Raw genomic sequence first — 14,142 nt, forward strand, 5'->3', positions numbered from 1 at the left:
GACAGACAGATTGATAGACAGATAACAAAGTGATCCTACAAGTCTATAAGGGATTCGTTTTACCTTTGGAGGTACAGAACCCTAAAAAGACCAATTTTAAAATCAATGAATGTGTTAAAGTGCATGTGTATTTGTGTGTTCGTGTGTGTGTGTGTTTGTCTGCGTGGAGGTGCACGTGCATCAGTTCACGCATCTGTCCATATGTGTGGTTTACTGTATATGCAGGTGTGTTTGTGTGCGTGTGTGTGTGTTTGTCTGCATAGAGGTGCACGTGCATCAGTTCACGCATCTGTGCGTGTTACCTGCTTGCTCATGTCGTCCAGCATCTCAACGAGGTGAGGCTGCCTCAGCTCCACGATGGTCTTGCTGTTGATCCGAGCCACGTTGTTGACCTGCTGCCGGGTGCTCCAGATCAGGTCGGCCAGCAGTTCACACCACTCCTGGATCGTGTTCAGGTTGGACTGCATCGGGACTCCATTGCCCGATAGTTGCTGCTCTCGCTTCCATCTACACAAAATACATTTTTTTGTTGGGTTCCGTACCTCAAAAGGAAAAACTGAACCCTTATGAGATCCCATAAAGGATACGCGGTGGAGAAATCTATACTAATAATAAATAAAATTGGAGTGTCTGTCTGTAATTTCAAAATAACTACCACATATTAAGGTCATATGGTTATTTGAACGATACCATAACTGAATCACACGTTTTTAAAATTTTTGTCTGTCTGTCTGTCTGTTTGAAAAGGCTAATCTTCGGAACGGCTGAACCGATTTTAACGGGATTTTCACATACAAGTAGAGGATTGACCAGGGTGTAGGCTACTTTTTTAACCGAATTTCAAGAAGGGAGTTGTTTTTTTTTCTACCTATGTACACCGAAATCTCCGAAATTTCTGAACCGATTTGCGTCATTTCTTTTTTAATCGATAGAGGAACTTTGCGACATTGTTTCATACAAAATTTGGATTCCAACTCCTCAATCCTGATGCTGCAGGGGATCTGACCAATCCACGCGGGCGAAGCTGCGGGCATCAGCTAGTTTAATTAGTATATGAAGTTTTTGAGAAAGTACTTACTTAATAAGTTCTTCATCCAAAACCTGGCTCTGCAGCTGGCGCAAGGTGGTGATGTTCTCCTTCATGTGGTCTACCAGTTCCATTTGGGACTGGTTGATTTGGGCCACCTAGAACAAATAGATAGATAGATAGATAGATAGAAGTCTTTATTGCACACAAAAACGTAAACGAACAACACAGAAGGAAGAAAATAGAAAAAAAACAATTGTGTGCAAAGGCAGCCTTATTGCTAAGAGCAATCTCTAGCAGGCAACCTTTGCTGAAAGGAGAAGCCAGTGTTGGATAATACCAAGTCGCAAAGTATTATTCGAAATTACTTATATTATATACATTATGAATGGAGATAGATAATATCCTGGATTAGCACATAGGCTACCTTTTATCCCGGAATATCAAAGAGTTCCCACGGGATTTCAAAAACCTAAATCTACGCGGACGAAGTCGCGGGCATCGGCTAATCACACTTCACACTAATATTATAAAGGCGAAAGTTTGTATGTGTGTGTGTGTGTGTGTGTGTGTGTATGTTTGTTACTCCTTCACGCTAAAACTACTGGACGGATTAGGCTGAAATTTAGAATGGAGATAGATTATACTCTGGATTAGCACATAGGCTACTTTTTATCCTGGAAAATCAAAGAGTTCCCACGGGATTTTTAAAAAACTACATCCACGCGAACGAAGTCGCGGGCATCGGCTAGTCATTTATATAATCTTCGATTGTAAAATACTCACCAAAGCGTTAAGTTTTCTCTCCATCTCTTCGATCTGGACTCGCAGGCAAGCCTCTAACTCACGACGGTCGTTCGTCATCGGCCCCGACTGCTGCAAGTAGTTGATATGGCCTGCGACAACAAACTGTTGTTAAACTAGGCCAGAAGGCTGTTAAACTAGGCCAAAAGGCTGTTAAACTAGGCCAGAAGGCTGTCAAACTAGGCCAGAAGGCTGTTGAACTAGGCCAGAAGGTTGTTAAACTAGGCCAAAAGGCTGTTAAACTAGGCCAGAAGGCTGTCAAACTAGGCCAGAAGGCTGTTAAACTAGGCCAGTAGGCTGTTAAACTAACTACTCCGCCTGGATAGAGGTAAACTTAGGATGGTGGGACCTTAGGAAGAGGGAAACTTAGGAACTGGTGGGACTCATAACAGGGCATAGCCCACTAAACAAACACCTTTTTACTTACACTCACTTTGTTGTCTGTCCGTCCGTCGTGTCTGTCAAGAAAACCTATAGGGTACTTCCCGTTGACCTAGAATCATGAAATTTGGTAGGTAGGCAGGTCTTATAGCACAAGTACAGGAATAAATCTGAAAACCGCGAATTTGTGGTCACATCATTAAAAAAAAACTAAAATGTTTCAATTTTCAATGTAAGATAACTATACCAAGTGGGCTATCATATGAAAGGGCTTTACTTGTACATTCTAAAACAGATTTTTATTTATTTTTATGCATAACAGTTTTTGATTTATTGTGCAAAATGTTAGATAAATACCCGAGTACGGAACCTTCAGTGCGCGAGTCTGACTCGCACTTGGCCGGTTTTTTTTTTTGGGGTTTTATTTCACGATTTATTCCGATCATTTAGCATATTTAATACACCTAAAACATCATTTTCATAATTAAAACAGCGAGGTCCCACTCGCACTAAGGTCAGTTAATTGACAAATTCAAATTACCTTTATTCTTCAAGCATTCATGATACTGCAGGGAGAAAGATTCGATGTTGGCTTGGAGGCTCCTTATTTCCTCACTCGCCATGTTCACCTTCTGACGAACTGTTTGCAAGCCGGTTATCAACTGCAAAATAAACTTATAAATTCAATTCATATTAAAGGACGACATACGGACAAGTACAAAGATCATTTCATTATTTATTTATTTTTTATTTGTACCAGAAAGTTGTAACAATAAAAATAAAAAGAAAGAAAAAGTGGACAGTGAAGCACTTATCTCTATAAGAGATCTCTACCAGTGACCCTTGCCAGTGCGAGAGTTGTAAAGGCAATAGAATAGGTACAGCAAAGATAGACAGTAATTATGAATACTGTGCAGAGAGAGACAGAAGGAGAAAAAGAGGAATAGAAATAGAGAGAGAAATGAAGCAGAGCTCACCTCAGTAATCAGGAATATGACAAAGACAGATAGAGATGAATCAGGGCTTACCCAATAATATTTTCGAAAGGGATCACGACTGTCAGCATTGAGGATCTATGCAGAGAGAGAAAGAGAGAGAAAAAAATAGAGATAGAGAGAGAGCATGAATGAGAGCTTACCTCGCTATACTTCCTCTCTGTTTGCGGCTGTGCGATGTACGGCGTGCCCAATAATATTTCCGAAAAGGATCATGACTGTCAGCATCGAAGATCTATGCAGAGAGAGAGAGGGGTGGGGGAGGGAGAGAGAGAGAGAGAGCATGAGCTTACCTCGCTATACTTCCTCTCTGTTTGCGGCTGTGCGATGTACGGCGTGCCCATGGCGTTCTGTATGACGTCCATTTCTAAAGCCAGGCAACGCCGCATGTAAGTGTATAGTTCGTGCGGGGCGTGGCTGCGGACAAATGGATAGTTTTGTCATTTTTAACGGATAAAGATTGAAACGAACTATCGGAGTATCAGTGACAAAATGATTTACGATGTTTTTTTTTCTCTCTTGTCTGGCTTAAAGGTGCCCACGCACTCGAACTGCACTGCAGTGGAACTGCGCGTCGCGTCAGCGCCCCGCACGATATTCTCTCCAGCCGCGCCGCGCGGCAGTGACGTACGCGCGTCGCGGCTGGAGAGAATATCGTGCGTGGCGCTGACGCGACGAGCAGTTCCACTGCAGTGCAGTTCAAGTGCGTGGGCACCTTTACACTGATTAGCCAATGTCAAGTTTGTAGTTATTTACAAGTTAGGGAAACTATATGTATAAGTATGGACTTCGTCTGTGCCGGCGCCCGCTTACATACACGCGGCGCCCCTTTAGAGCGCTTCCCAGTCAGTTCCACCACCAATAAACACCAGCAGAACACAAAAACCAGCAACTTCTAATAAAAAAAAAACACTCCGAAAAGGCACAACCGCGCCAGCAAACGCCACCACAGACGAAGTCCAGTTACGATGTTTTTCCTTGCAGGTCTGTGATTGCATTTCTGCTAAATATCTTTTGCACTTTTTACCTGTACTGCATGCGGAATAGCTTGGAAGCTTCAATCAGCTTCATCTTGGTGACAAACAGCTCCGCAGACAGCATCAGCTCCGCATGGGTCTGGATCTCCTGGACCAACTCCTCCACGAAGAAACGCTGCTGCTCTTCTGGTTCTTGGGTCCTGGGGATGAGGTAACGTGTTTTAGGGTTCCGTAATAAAACCCCGATACGTACATAAGGAACCCTTATAATTTTATCCAGTCCATCTGGTTTTAAGGGTTCTGCACCTCAAAAGGAAAAAAGGAACCCTTGTAGGATTGTCTGTTTATCAAGAAAACCTATAGGGTACTTTCTGTTGACCTAGAATCATGATATTTGGCAGGTAGCTGGTAGGTAGGTCTTATAGCACAAATAAAAAATCCGAAAACCGTTAATTTGTGGTTACATCACAAAAAATTGTGTTTCAATTTTCAAAGTAAGACAATTATAGCAAGTGGGGTATCATATAAAAGGGTTTCTTTGTACATTCTAAAACACATTTTTATGCATAACAGTTATTGATTTATCATGCAAAATGTCGGGAAAAATACCCGAGTACGGAACCCTCGATGCGCGAGTCTGACTCGCACTTGACCGGTTTTTTTAGAGGTCTGTTATAAACCGTAAAGAACCCTTATAATTTTATCTAGTACATCGGATTTTTAATTTATTATGGCGGCCATTTTGAAATTCTTATTTGTTAATACATAGTGGCAATAGAATTACACGCTCTGTGAAAATTTCAACTCTTTAACTATCTGTTAAAGTTTAGATATAGTCCACTGAAAAACAGACAGAGAGACAAATGGACAGACAGATGGAAGGACAGTAGGACGAACAGACAGATGACAGACAGACAGATTGACAGCTGAGGCTTAGTAATAGAATCCCATTGGATATTAGCCAAAGTAAAAATGTAGTTCTTAAGTATGGATTACGGAAGAGATGTCATAAGGCCACCCTTTGTTTTATTAAGTGTATCTTGTATTCCTACTCTTTTTAATTTTGTTATTAACAATAAAGTTGTTTAAATAAATAAATGGTTTCTTACCATATCCTACTTTCAATCCACGTAGCAAGGCAGTGGCGTACTTCTATGGGAAAATGTTCCCCATAGATAGCTCGCACCTAGAAAAAAATCAAAATACATTGGGCCGCCGGTAATCCGGCCCCCCCTGTAATCCGACATGTCTATTATTATAGAATTCACTAAATTCGACATACATAGTAAGGTATGATTTGTACTTCAGAGTATGTATAACATATATATATATATAAATATATAGAATCTTATCATTAGATCTGTGATTTGTCGGATTACAAGGTACTCTTTTGTAAAAAAAATCGGACTATAGGGGGTCTTAGGCAGTACTCTATAATCCGACAAATCCGATAGTTCGACAATGTCCTGCAAAACGTTTGTCGGATTACCAGGGGTCCACTGTATGTAGATTGTAGACGGGTCTGCCTAAATTAATACGACAAAGAAGGCTTATGGCGTTCTAATTCCATCAATGGCAGTATCATCTTCACAGGATTACATAAAAATCTTTACTTGAAAGTGTTCAGTTTCGCCGGCAGTTTCGTCGCATCCACCTTAAGGCACTGTTAAAATGAGACAGCGTTATACCGTTGGCATAAATCTGTCTCATTTTAACCGAAAGTCTAAGCTAATTTTTTTAAAGAATGTTACCACAATTCATCATGATTACTAATATTCCCCTTTCCCCTCCAACTAAGCGTAAAGCTTGTGCTAGGAATAGGTATGACAATAGTGCAACGGGTGGGGTTTGAACTGACGAATTCAAAGTGTGGTCTATAGATTTCAACCAAGTCGACATAAATGACTGATTGCATAGAAATATCAAAAAAAAAAAAAAAAAAAAGATTTCAACCATAGAGTCTAGAGATACCATTTCAAATTTACCTTCTGCAAACTCTCTGGCGGTAACTGCTGTGCTCTAGCCCAGAGCGCCATGTTGATCCTAAAATTAAGAATACACTCTAAACATGTTTTATATACAAGTGTAAATTAAAAATTTATAACACCCCCGACAAGTGAAGGTTATAGTAACTAGAAAAGAGCTGATAACTTTTAAACAGCTGAGCCGATTTTATACTATTATAGCTAAGAACACTCTCGATCAAGCCACCTTTCAAACAAAAAAACTAAATTAAAATTGGTCCATTAGTTTAGAAGCTACGATATCACAGACAGATACACAGATACACACGTCAAACTTATAACACCCCTCTTTTTGTGTTATTGTATGCTCTGGCGTCAGGGTCAAACGTACATCTAGTCATATGTCTCATGTTCAAATTACACTTTTTTTGCTCGCATTATTATCTAAAATGCTGAGTGCATTTTTTAATACTTAAACAGTCTTGTGCTTAAGGGGCATGAGACGGGTCTGCCCGCGAAATTCAAAATTAATTTGGTTTTTCGCAATTTGTAAACTAATACGACAGACAATGTAGCCTTATGGTATTTTAATTGCGACAATGGCAGTATCATCCTCACAGGTTTATATAAAAATCTTTACTTGAAAAGGTCCAGTTTAAGAAATTATTTCTAATATCGACTAATTTGTGAGAATAGTCGATATACCATAAGCCTATGTTGTCGTATTAGTTTACAATTTGTGAAAAACCAAATTAAATTTGAATTTCGCGGGCAGGCCTGTCGCTTCCACCTTAACTGCAATCACACCAAGTAGGAGATGATGCAGCCTAAAGCCCTGAAGGTCATATTCAATCTTCTTTTGAAGGTACCAGGTAGATTTTAAAGGTGTTCTGTTTGAACTTCCACAAACAGATAGACAAACTCTCAAAGAAGATATTGGCTACCTAGTATACTGTAATCTAAAAAGAAAAGCAGAAAAAGTAACTTACTTTTAATTTAACCAATAATTAAATTCTCTTTAATATTTCTAATCTGAAACAAATTTAAACAATTTTATTGCATGTTTATAAGGTACATTGTACATATAATTACTCTTAAAGTGCATCACCACAAAGACTAGAACCCAAAGATGTTAACCCAATTTAACAAGTGTAAATTAAAAATTTATAACACCCCCCACAAGTGAAGGATACAGTAACTAGAAAAGAGCTGATAACTTTCAAACGGCTGAACCGATTTTCTTGGATTACAGCTAAGAACACTCTCAATCAAGCCACCTTTCAAACAAAAAAACTAAATTAAAACCGGTTCACTAGTTTAAGAGCTACGATGCCATAGACAGATACACAGATACACACGTCAAACTTATAGCACCCCTCTTTTTGGGTTGGGGGTTAAAAATACTGATGAGTGTACAAAAGCAAAGCATGTATAGAAGGCAACTTGTGTGGGTACTATAGTCCCTCTCGCTTGGAGATTTACTTATAATGTGAAATGTTATTTCTTCTACTATACATCCCCTTGGGGCGCCAGCCAGGTAACCTCCCAGTGTGCCTGGATGCTGCTGGTCCCTTTTGGATGAGTCCGAGGGGAAGAGCAGTGTTCGGGCCGGTGCGCCCCGGTAACATGGCTAATAATTTCTCTTCGGAGATATTGTTGGCTATGGCTAATGACCTGGCAGGGGGGGAGGTTTCTCCGCGTGTCCCTCTCACTAGCAGAGGGCACAGTGGATGAAGCGGAGGATGGGACGCGGGCGACGTGCGCGTCCCAAGGTCGGGGGACGCACTTCGTTGGTGCGTCCCGGAGGTGCGTCGATGGGGACCGAGCAGGTCCCCGGTGGAGGGTCTGCCTTGGCAGACGTCGCTGGCTGGGTCGCGGTTGTTTGCTTCGGCCGTTCCCGTGACCCAGTCGCCAGGCGACGCGCAGTAGCGCCGCTGGGGTTTAGTGGGTATTCCGGTCGCCTCTCGGCCGGCGAGTCCCACATACCCTCCCTCCGGGGGGGATGCGTAAACGCATTCCCCAGCGTCAACAAAAAAAAAAAAAAAAAAATACATCCCCTTTGGCCTAGTATACTCCAACAGGCAACCACAATAACTTCAAAAAGAAAAATTGTATTCAATTTTCATCACAAATCAATTATTTCTTTAAAATACTTGAGTCAATATAACCTCACTGTTTATCACAATCTCATATAAGTACAAAATACATTTTGATAAACAAAAAAACTAGTGATAAGAACAAAAAATAATCATTCATCACATTCTAATAAGGGCTTAAATGCATAAATCTATCTCGCTTTAACAGTAAGAGCCAGAATTGGGCACCTTGTACAGGTTGTTCTGAGGCTGAGTGCTACCACATACCATATACCTTTTTATTCCAATTAAATAATGTAAAAACTGCAAGCTTTTCATTGCAAAATCATCAAAGATATCTACTGCAATATGGTTATCTTATAAGTTATAACACAATGTGATAATTAAATGATAAATTATTTATCAATTCAAACTGCTTATAGAATATTTAGTTTGCATTTCGAAATGTTGTAAATGCAACATTCAATATGGAACTATTGAATTGAAACTCTGAAAACCAATAGCCTAACTTCTTTACTTCAATACAAGTTACAACTATCTCACGAAATTATAAAATGCTGAATGAAAAAACCTAACTACGTATTATTAAATAGAAGTGTACACGATAAAGAACTTACTGTGAAACTTTTTTTTAAACTAAGAAGGCGAAGGTCCAATGCCGTTCAGCCTGGGAAAAGTTGTGTCCAGGACAAAAGATTTTAAAGAGCTGTTTTAAATGTATTGAGCGATGCTCAACAAAATTCATTCCAGGCAGCGGCTGATTCCGAGAATTTTGACGTTTACACACACAACGCTACACGTATAGGACACAGGCGCAATTTATTTATAGATGTGTCAACAACATACCTGTTGTGTTGGATCGATGTTTTAAAGTTCAATTATATCACATTATTTGAGTCTCGTGAGTAAATTCGTTAATCACTACTCTTTTTTAACCAGACACGCGAGTTTTTAACGAATTGAAATTATAGAAAAATTGGATTTGTACAAAGAAAACGCAATAATAACCTGTTGACAGCTTATGCCTAATTTCCTTCACAGATCACTATATACAGTCTAAAGACAGATAGGACAGTGCAAAAGTTAACGGTTAGTTCCGTTGTAGCCGCATAGCGCTAGTGTCGCAAAAAGTGTTGGGACACAATCCGACCTTGTGTCGATGTCGATAGCATAGTGATGTCCCATGACAACATTGAAACGGGGTACCTCTATAATTTTTTTTTTTTTTGCATATATTTAGGTGTAAAATAAAACAACTTATCAAATTCAGTTTTATATTTCTTGCTTCTTAATCTATACACTTTATATATATTTACCAAAAGTCATCTTTGAGGATCCTTCTGAAAATAGCCTTTGCTTCTTGTTTTCTTTGATAAACATTTCTTTTATTCTTTTAATAAAATACCTGCACTTGGTTGTCAAATTGGCTGTAAAGGAATAATATTATTTTATTAATGAAAAATTAAATTATATAAACAAGAAATTATGTATGAAAAACTACATGGATTCTTAATGAGACGACTGATAGTTGGTACCTACATATTAAAATTGGTCTAATAATAATATAACCGATTGATTAAAAAATACAGCTATAAACTAAACTAAAACTAGAGGACTAGGAGGATTTTTAAAGATCCAGTGGGAAGTGTTTGATTTTTAGGGATAAAAAGTTGCCTATGTCAATTACTAGATGCAAGCTACCTCAGTACCAAATCTCATACAAATCGGCTAAGAGGATGATGGGTTTTATGGAATCCCGTGGGAACTCTTTGATTTTCTGGGATAAAACGTAGCCTATGTTGATCCCCAGAATATAGGCTAACTCTGTACCAAATTTCGTCAATATAGGTTAAACTGTTGGGCTATGAAAAGGTAGCAGACAGACAGACAGACACACTTTCGCATTTATAATATTAGTATGGAAGTATGGATAAAATCTACTGTATGGACATCAGTACAGTGTTAAAGTAGTGGTTCCGTGGAGACCATCACATCAATATTTGTATTGCATATAAGACTTTAGCCATAATTAAGGCAAAGTTAGCAAAGAATAAATAAAATAGTTACTAGGCACAGGACAGATAATTTTGTACTAACTCACCACTAATTATTATTATTGTACTTTGAGTGGATACTGTTGAATCTTCTGAATGTTGAATTCTGTTGATCTGAAGTTGGTTGTAAAGCATAATAAAATTGTGATCACTGAAATCATGTTCAGCTGAAAAAAGAATTTTACACAGTTTATTCACATGAAATATGGTATGAAAGCACAAAGTAAAAACTATGTTAGGGAATACCTAGTGCTTAATGCATCTTTAACATGAAATCAACTTACCTAATGAGCTCAGGAATTCCGTGAAGTATTTTCCTTTTCAGTAAACAAGTAGAGATAACCATGCGTACGTCGGGTACCCATACCACCCCATACTGTCGAACTGATGTCTATCGAAGTGCTTCTGTCATACGTGTCTGTTCAACAATTGAGCCTTCGGCAAAGCACTGAGTCCTATATTTACAGGAATTAATTGGGATCACCACAATTCCCATAATTTATTAACCTTTGGAGACAACAACAATAAACAATATGGCTTCCCAGTATATATACCACAGAGCAAGGTACATACTACTCTCTAACGAGAGAATAGTATGCCACAGAGTCTATGTATATGGCCATCGACTAGAAAAAAGAATATGGCTGCAGCTTGTTGCGATACTAGCGCTTTGCGGCTAAGAAAGAACTAAAGGTGTCACGGGCCTGATTTCCTTATCCAGTTTTGACAGTTGTGGGATACCAGGGGTAAAGGTTAAAATCGCCCTTGATGCAAAAAATTGGTTGCATATTAATGAAATAAAATATATGCACCTTTTTATCACATAGATACTACTTTGATAAGCTTAATCACTACGCATATTATAAATGCAAAAGTGTGTAAGTTTGTTAGTTTATCCGTCAGTCATGTTGCAACAAAGCAATGGATCAATGTGATTTGCTTGAATATAGTTTAAAACTTTAGGATTTTCTAATAGGTATTCTTTTATGCCAAACAGCTTGATCTATTTAGTAATTTGAACTGTGCGTTGATAGATCTGTCAGTTCGTCTGTCAGATAACTAGCATTTTTCTTTAATTATTTACATATTAATATGATTAATTATCATTATTATTATTGATGTTGTCCATATAACTACATATTTCATTATTCTTACAAAAATAATGTAGTTTCAAATTAGGGAAAGTTTTTAGGTCTGGAATCATTGACATTTCAATGACTTTCCGACTCCGATGTCACTGCATAGAGATAGTATATAAACAATACGTCCATGTGTCACTGGCTATCTTTGTCGATGGTCATAACTCTATGGCAAAATTCTGTCACGTTTCGTTCTACGCGTTATAGTTACACATTTTTCAAACAAAATTAAGCTAGATTAATTATTACTTTAATTAAAAACTTCTTTTTTTTAAACGACAAAATGTAAAGCGAACTAAGCGATCGTATCCATCCAAGATCGTATCAATATGTACTATTCTTTTTTTTTTTATTCACTATAGCTAAGCGCTTGACCACAATCACACCTGATGGAAAGTGATGATGTGGTCTAAGATAGGAAGGAAGAAGGCTTACTAGGATAAAACCAAAATAATGATTGTAAACCAATGTAGTAAAACATCGATGAAACTCAATAACCGAAAATGGAGTATAGAGTTGCCTATCGATAGACGTCAACTAACGATACTATCAATTATTTTTTAACCCCCGACCAAAAAAGAGGGGTGTTATAAGTTTGACGTGTGTATGTGTGTATCTGTCTGTGGCATCGTAGCGCCTAAACTAATGAACCAATTTTAATTTAGTTTTTTTTGTTTGAAAGGTGGCTTGATCGAGAGTGTTCTTAGCTATAATCCAAGAAAATTGGTTCAGTCAGCCGTTTGAAAGTTATCAGCTCTTTTCTAGTTCTTACTGTAACCTTCACTTGTCGGGGGTGTTATAAATTTTTAATTTACACTTGTATTATTCTCCAATACGATTGAATCGATTTTGATGTAAATAGTGCATACACTTAGGCCGCGATAACACTTTAGTTTTAATCACGTAAGTAAATTTTTAAACTTGCGTAAGTTGTAAGTATACATACGCTAAACTACGAGTATCTATAAGTTTACATTTGTAAAACTGTCGTAAGTTAATTTCGTAAGTTACTTACGTAAGTGATCACGACACAGACACGGCGCTACAATCATCGATGGCTACAATCCTCCTAATTCCTAACCTCAAAGAGGTTTTTTTTTCCTCTCTCTCGTCTGGCTTTACAAAGATTAGCCAATGTCAAGTTTGTAGTTATTTGTAACAAGTTAGTTAAACTATACAAGTATGGACCCCGTCTGTGCCGGCGCTCGCCGACACACGCACGGCACCCCCTTAGAGCGCCTTCCAGTCAGTTTTAACAAAAAAAAAACACACCAAAAAGGCAGAGCATGTCCGCCAGCCAACACCAACACAGACGAAGTCCTCAAAGAGGTTAGGAATCAGGAAGATCTGTAGCGCAGAAAATTAATGAGACAAACAGGAAAAATTAAACACCCGTTAAATACTAAGACTATTTTATTAAATTAATGAATATTATGTACAGTAAAAAAGTATTAAAAAATTAACAAAATTAATCATTCATTAGGTAAATATTGTCAGTATTTTATTAAATTAATCAATAATAATATGTATGCAGTAAAAAGTGTCTAACTTGAAATTAAATCATAAAAAATCTAATTCTAATAAAATAATAATAATATATTTTACAATAATATTTACTTAGGTAAGTAAATTTCATACTAGTGTTGTCAGATTAATATAATTGTTCGCGACAGGTCAACATGGGATATTGAAAAGAATCTATGGCTATAAAAAATCAGATTCAAAAATTAATAGGACCACATAAACAATTAATGTTGAAATCAAGTGTTTATAGCGATATTAATATAAGTTTTTTTTATTTTGATTGTATTGAATAAAATATTATGTGCTTTGAAAAAAGGTGGTAATTAATTATTTTACTAGCTGTGCCCGCGACTTCGTTCGCGTGGAATAGTGACTTTTCGGGCAGCATATACTCTGTACGTTAAAAATGTTCGCCGTGATTCTTTAAATTGACATAACTTTTTTATTTATGAACCGATTGACATGAAATAAACACTAAATGTTAAGTGAAGCTTTCTACAATATATTAGTGAAACCCGTATCTAAATCGAATAAGCCGTTTCTGATATTAGCGTGCACAAACACATAGACAAACAGACAAAAAAAAAATTAAATACAATTTCGGGTTCGGCATCGATATAATAACAACCCCTGTTACTTTTTTTTTATATATTTCAATTGTACAGACACCACTTTTCTACAATTTTATTATATGTATAGATTACTCTGTTTGTTGGTTTTGTCTCATTCAAAAAATTATCGATATAGTAGGATTATGTGATGTCGCCTCACTATCCTTCATCATCTCGTCCTGCCGCGAACAATACTTATTAAGCCGGCTCTACACTCGCACGCGAAGTCGCGCGTTTTTTCACGCCGTGGATGTATGCCGCGATCCACGCGTGAACTGTGTCCCTCCACACTCGCAAATCTTCACAGTCTTGTTCGTGACTATGGACGAAACCCTTTGTCGCGGACCAAAAACCGACACTGATCGGGGAAAGGCGCCACGCGCGAACGCGAAGGTGTGAACATCTACACTCGTGATTCGCAGTTGTCGCGGGCTTTCGCGGCCGTTTGCGCCGCGAGTGTAGAGCCCACTTAATATTACTATTTTTACTAGATCATGCCCGCGACTTCGTCCTTGTGGATTTAGGTTTTTTAAAACCTCTTTCCAGGTTCAGACGATGCAAGCTATTTCT

General features: G+C 38.1%; 1 protein-coding gene and 1 long non-coding RNA gene across 12 annotated transcripts in view; both read right to left on the reverse strand.

The window, feature by feature from the left end:
• The window catches only part of LOC123879668 (signal transducer and activator of transcription 5B), a 32,588-nt gene extending 23,306 nt beyond the window's left edge, over positions 1-9,282 (reverse strand). For 8 of the 11 annotated variants that reach the window (XM_045927525.1, XM_045927522.1, XM_045927526.1 and 5 more), the window contains exons 1-10: positions 9,091-9,282; positions 7,138-7,180; positions 6,170-6,227; positions 5,294-5,370; positions 4,235-4,384; positions 3,501-3,624; positions 2,754-2,874; positions 1,814-1,923; positions 1,079-1,185; positions 303-507 (exon numbers count right to left, since the gene is read on the reverse strand). In XM_045927525.1, coding sequence (XP_045783481.1) covers positions 303-507; positions 1,079-1,185; positions 1,814-1,923; positions 2,754-2,874; positions 3,501-3,624; positions 4,235-4,384; positions 5,294-5,370; positions 6,170-6,220 — 945 coding nt within the window. In that variant the 5' untranslated portion in view covers positions 6,221-6,227; positions 7,138-7,180; positions 9,091-9,282. Of the gene's footprint in view, positions 1-302; positions 508-1,078; positions 1,186-1,813; positions 1,924-2,753; positions 2,875-3,350; positions 3,412-3,500; positions 3,625-4,234; positions 4,385-5,293; positions 5,371-6,169; positions 6,228-7,137; positions 7,181-8,861 lie in introns of those variants that run through there. The other 3 variants (XM_045927523.1, XM_045927524.1, XM_045927533.1) reach the window with 3 other exon arrangements.
• A 196-nt stretch (positions 9,283-9,478) lies between these two features.
• LOC123879733 lies at positions 9,479-11,003 on the reverse strand. Its single transcript, XR_006799057.1, has 3 exons — positions 10,583-11,003; positions 10,346-10,465; positions 9,479-9,671 (listed from the first exon to the last, which is right to left on the reverse strand). It is a non-coding gene; the product is annotated as an uncharacterized LOC123879733 (long non-coding RNA).
• Positions 11,004-14,142: the final 3,139 nt, after the last annotated feature.

This window comes from Maniola jurtina, chromosome 28 (genome assembly GCF_905333055.1).
Source record: "Maniola jurtina chromosome 28, ilManJurt1.1, whole genome shotgun sequence".
NCBI classification, from domain to species: Eukaryota; Metazoa; Arthropoda; class Insecta; order Lepidoptera; family Nymphalidae; genus Maniola; species Maniola jurtina.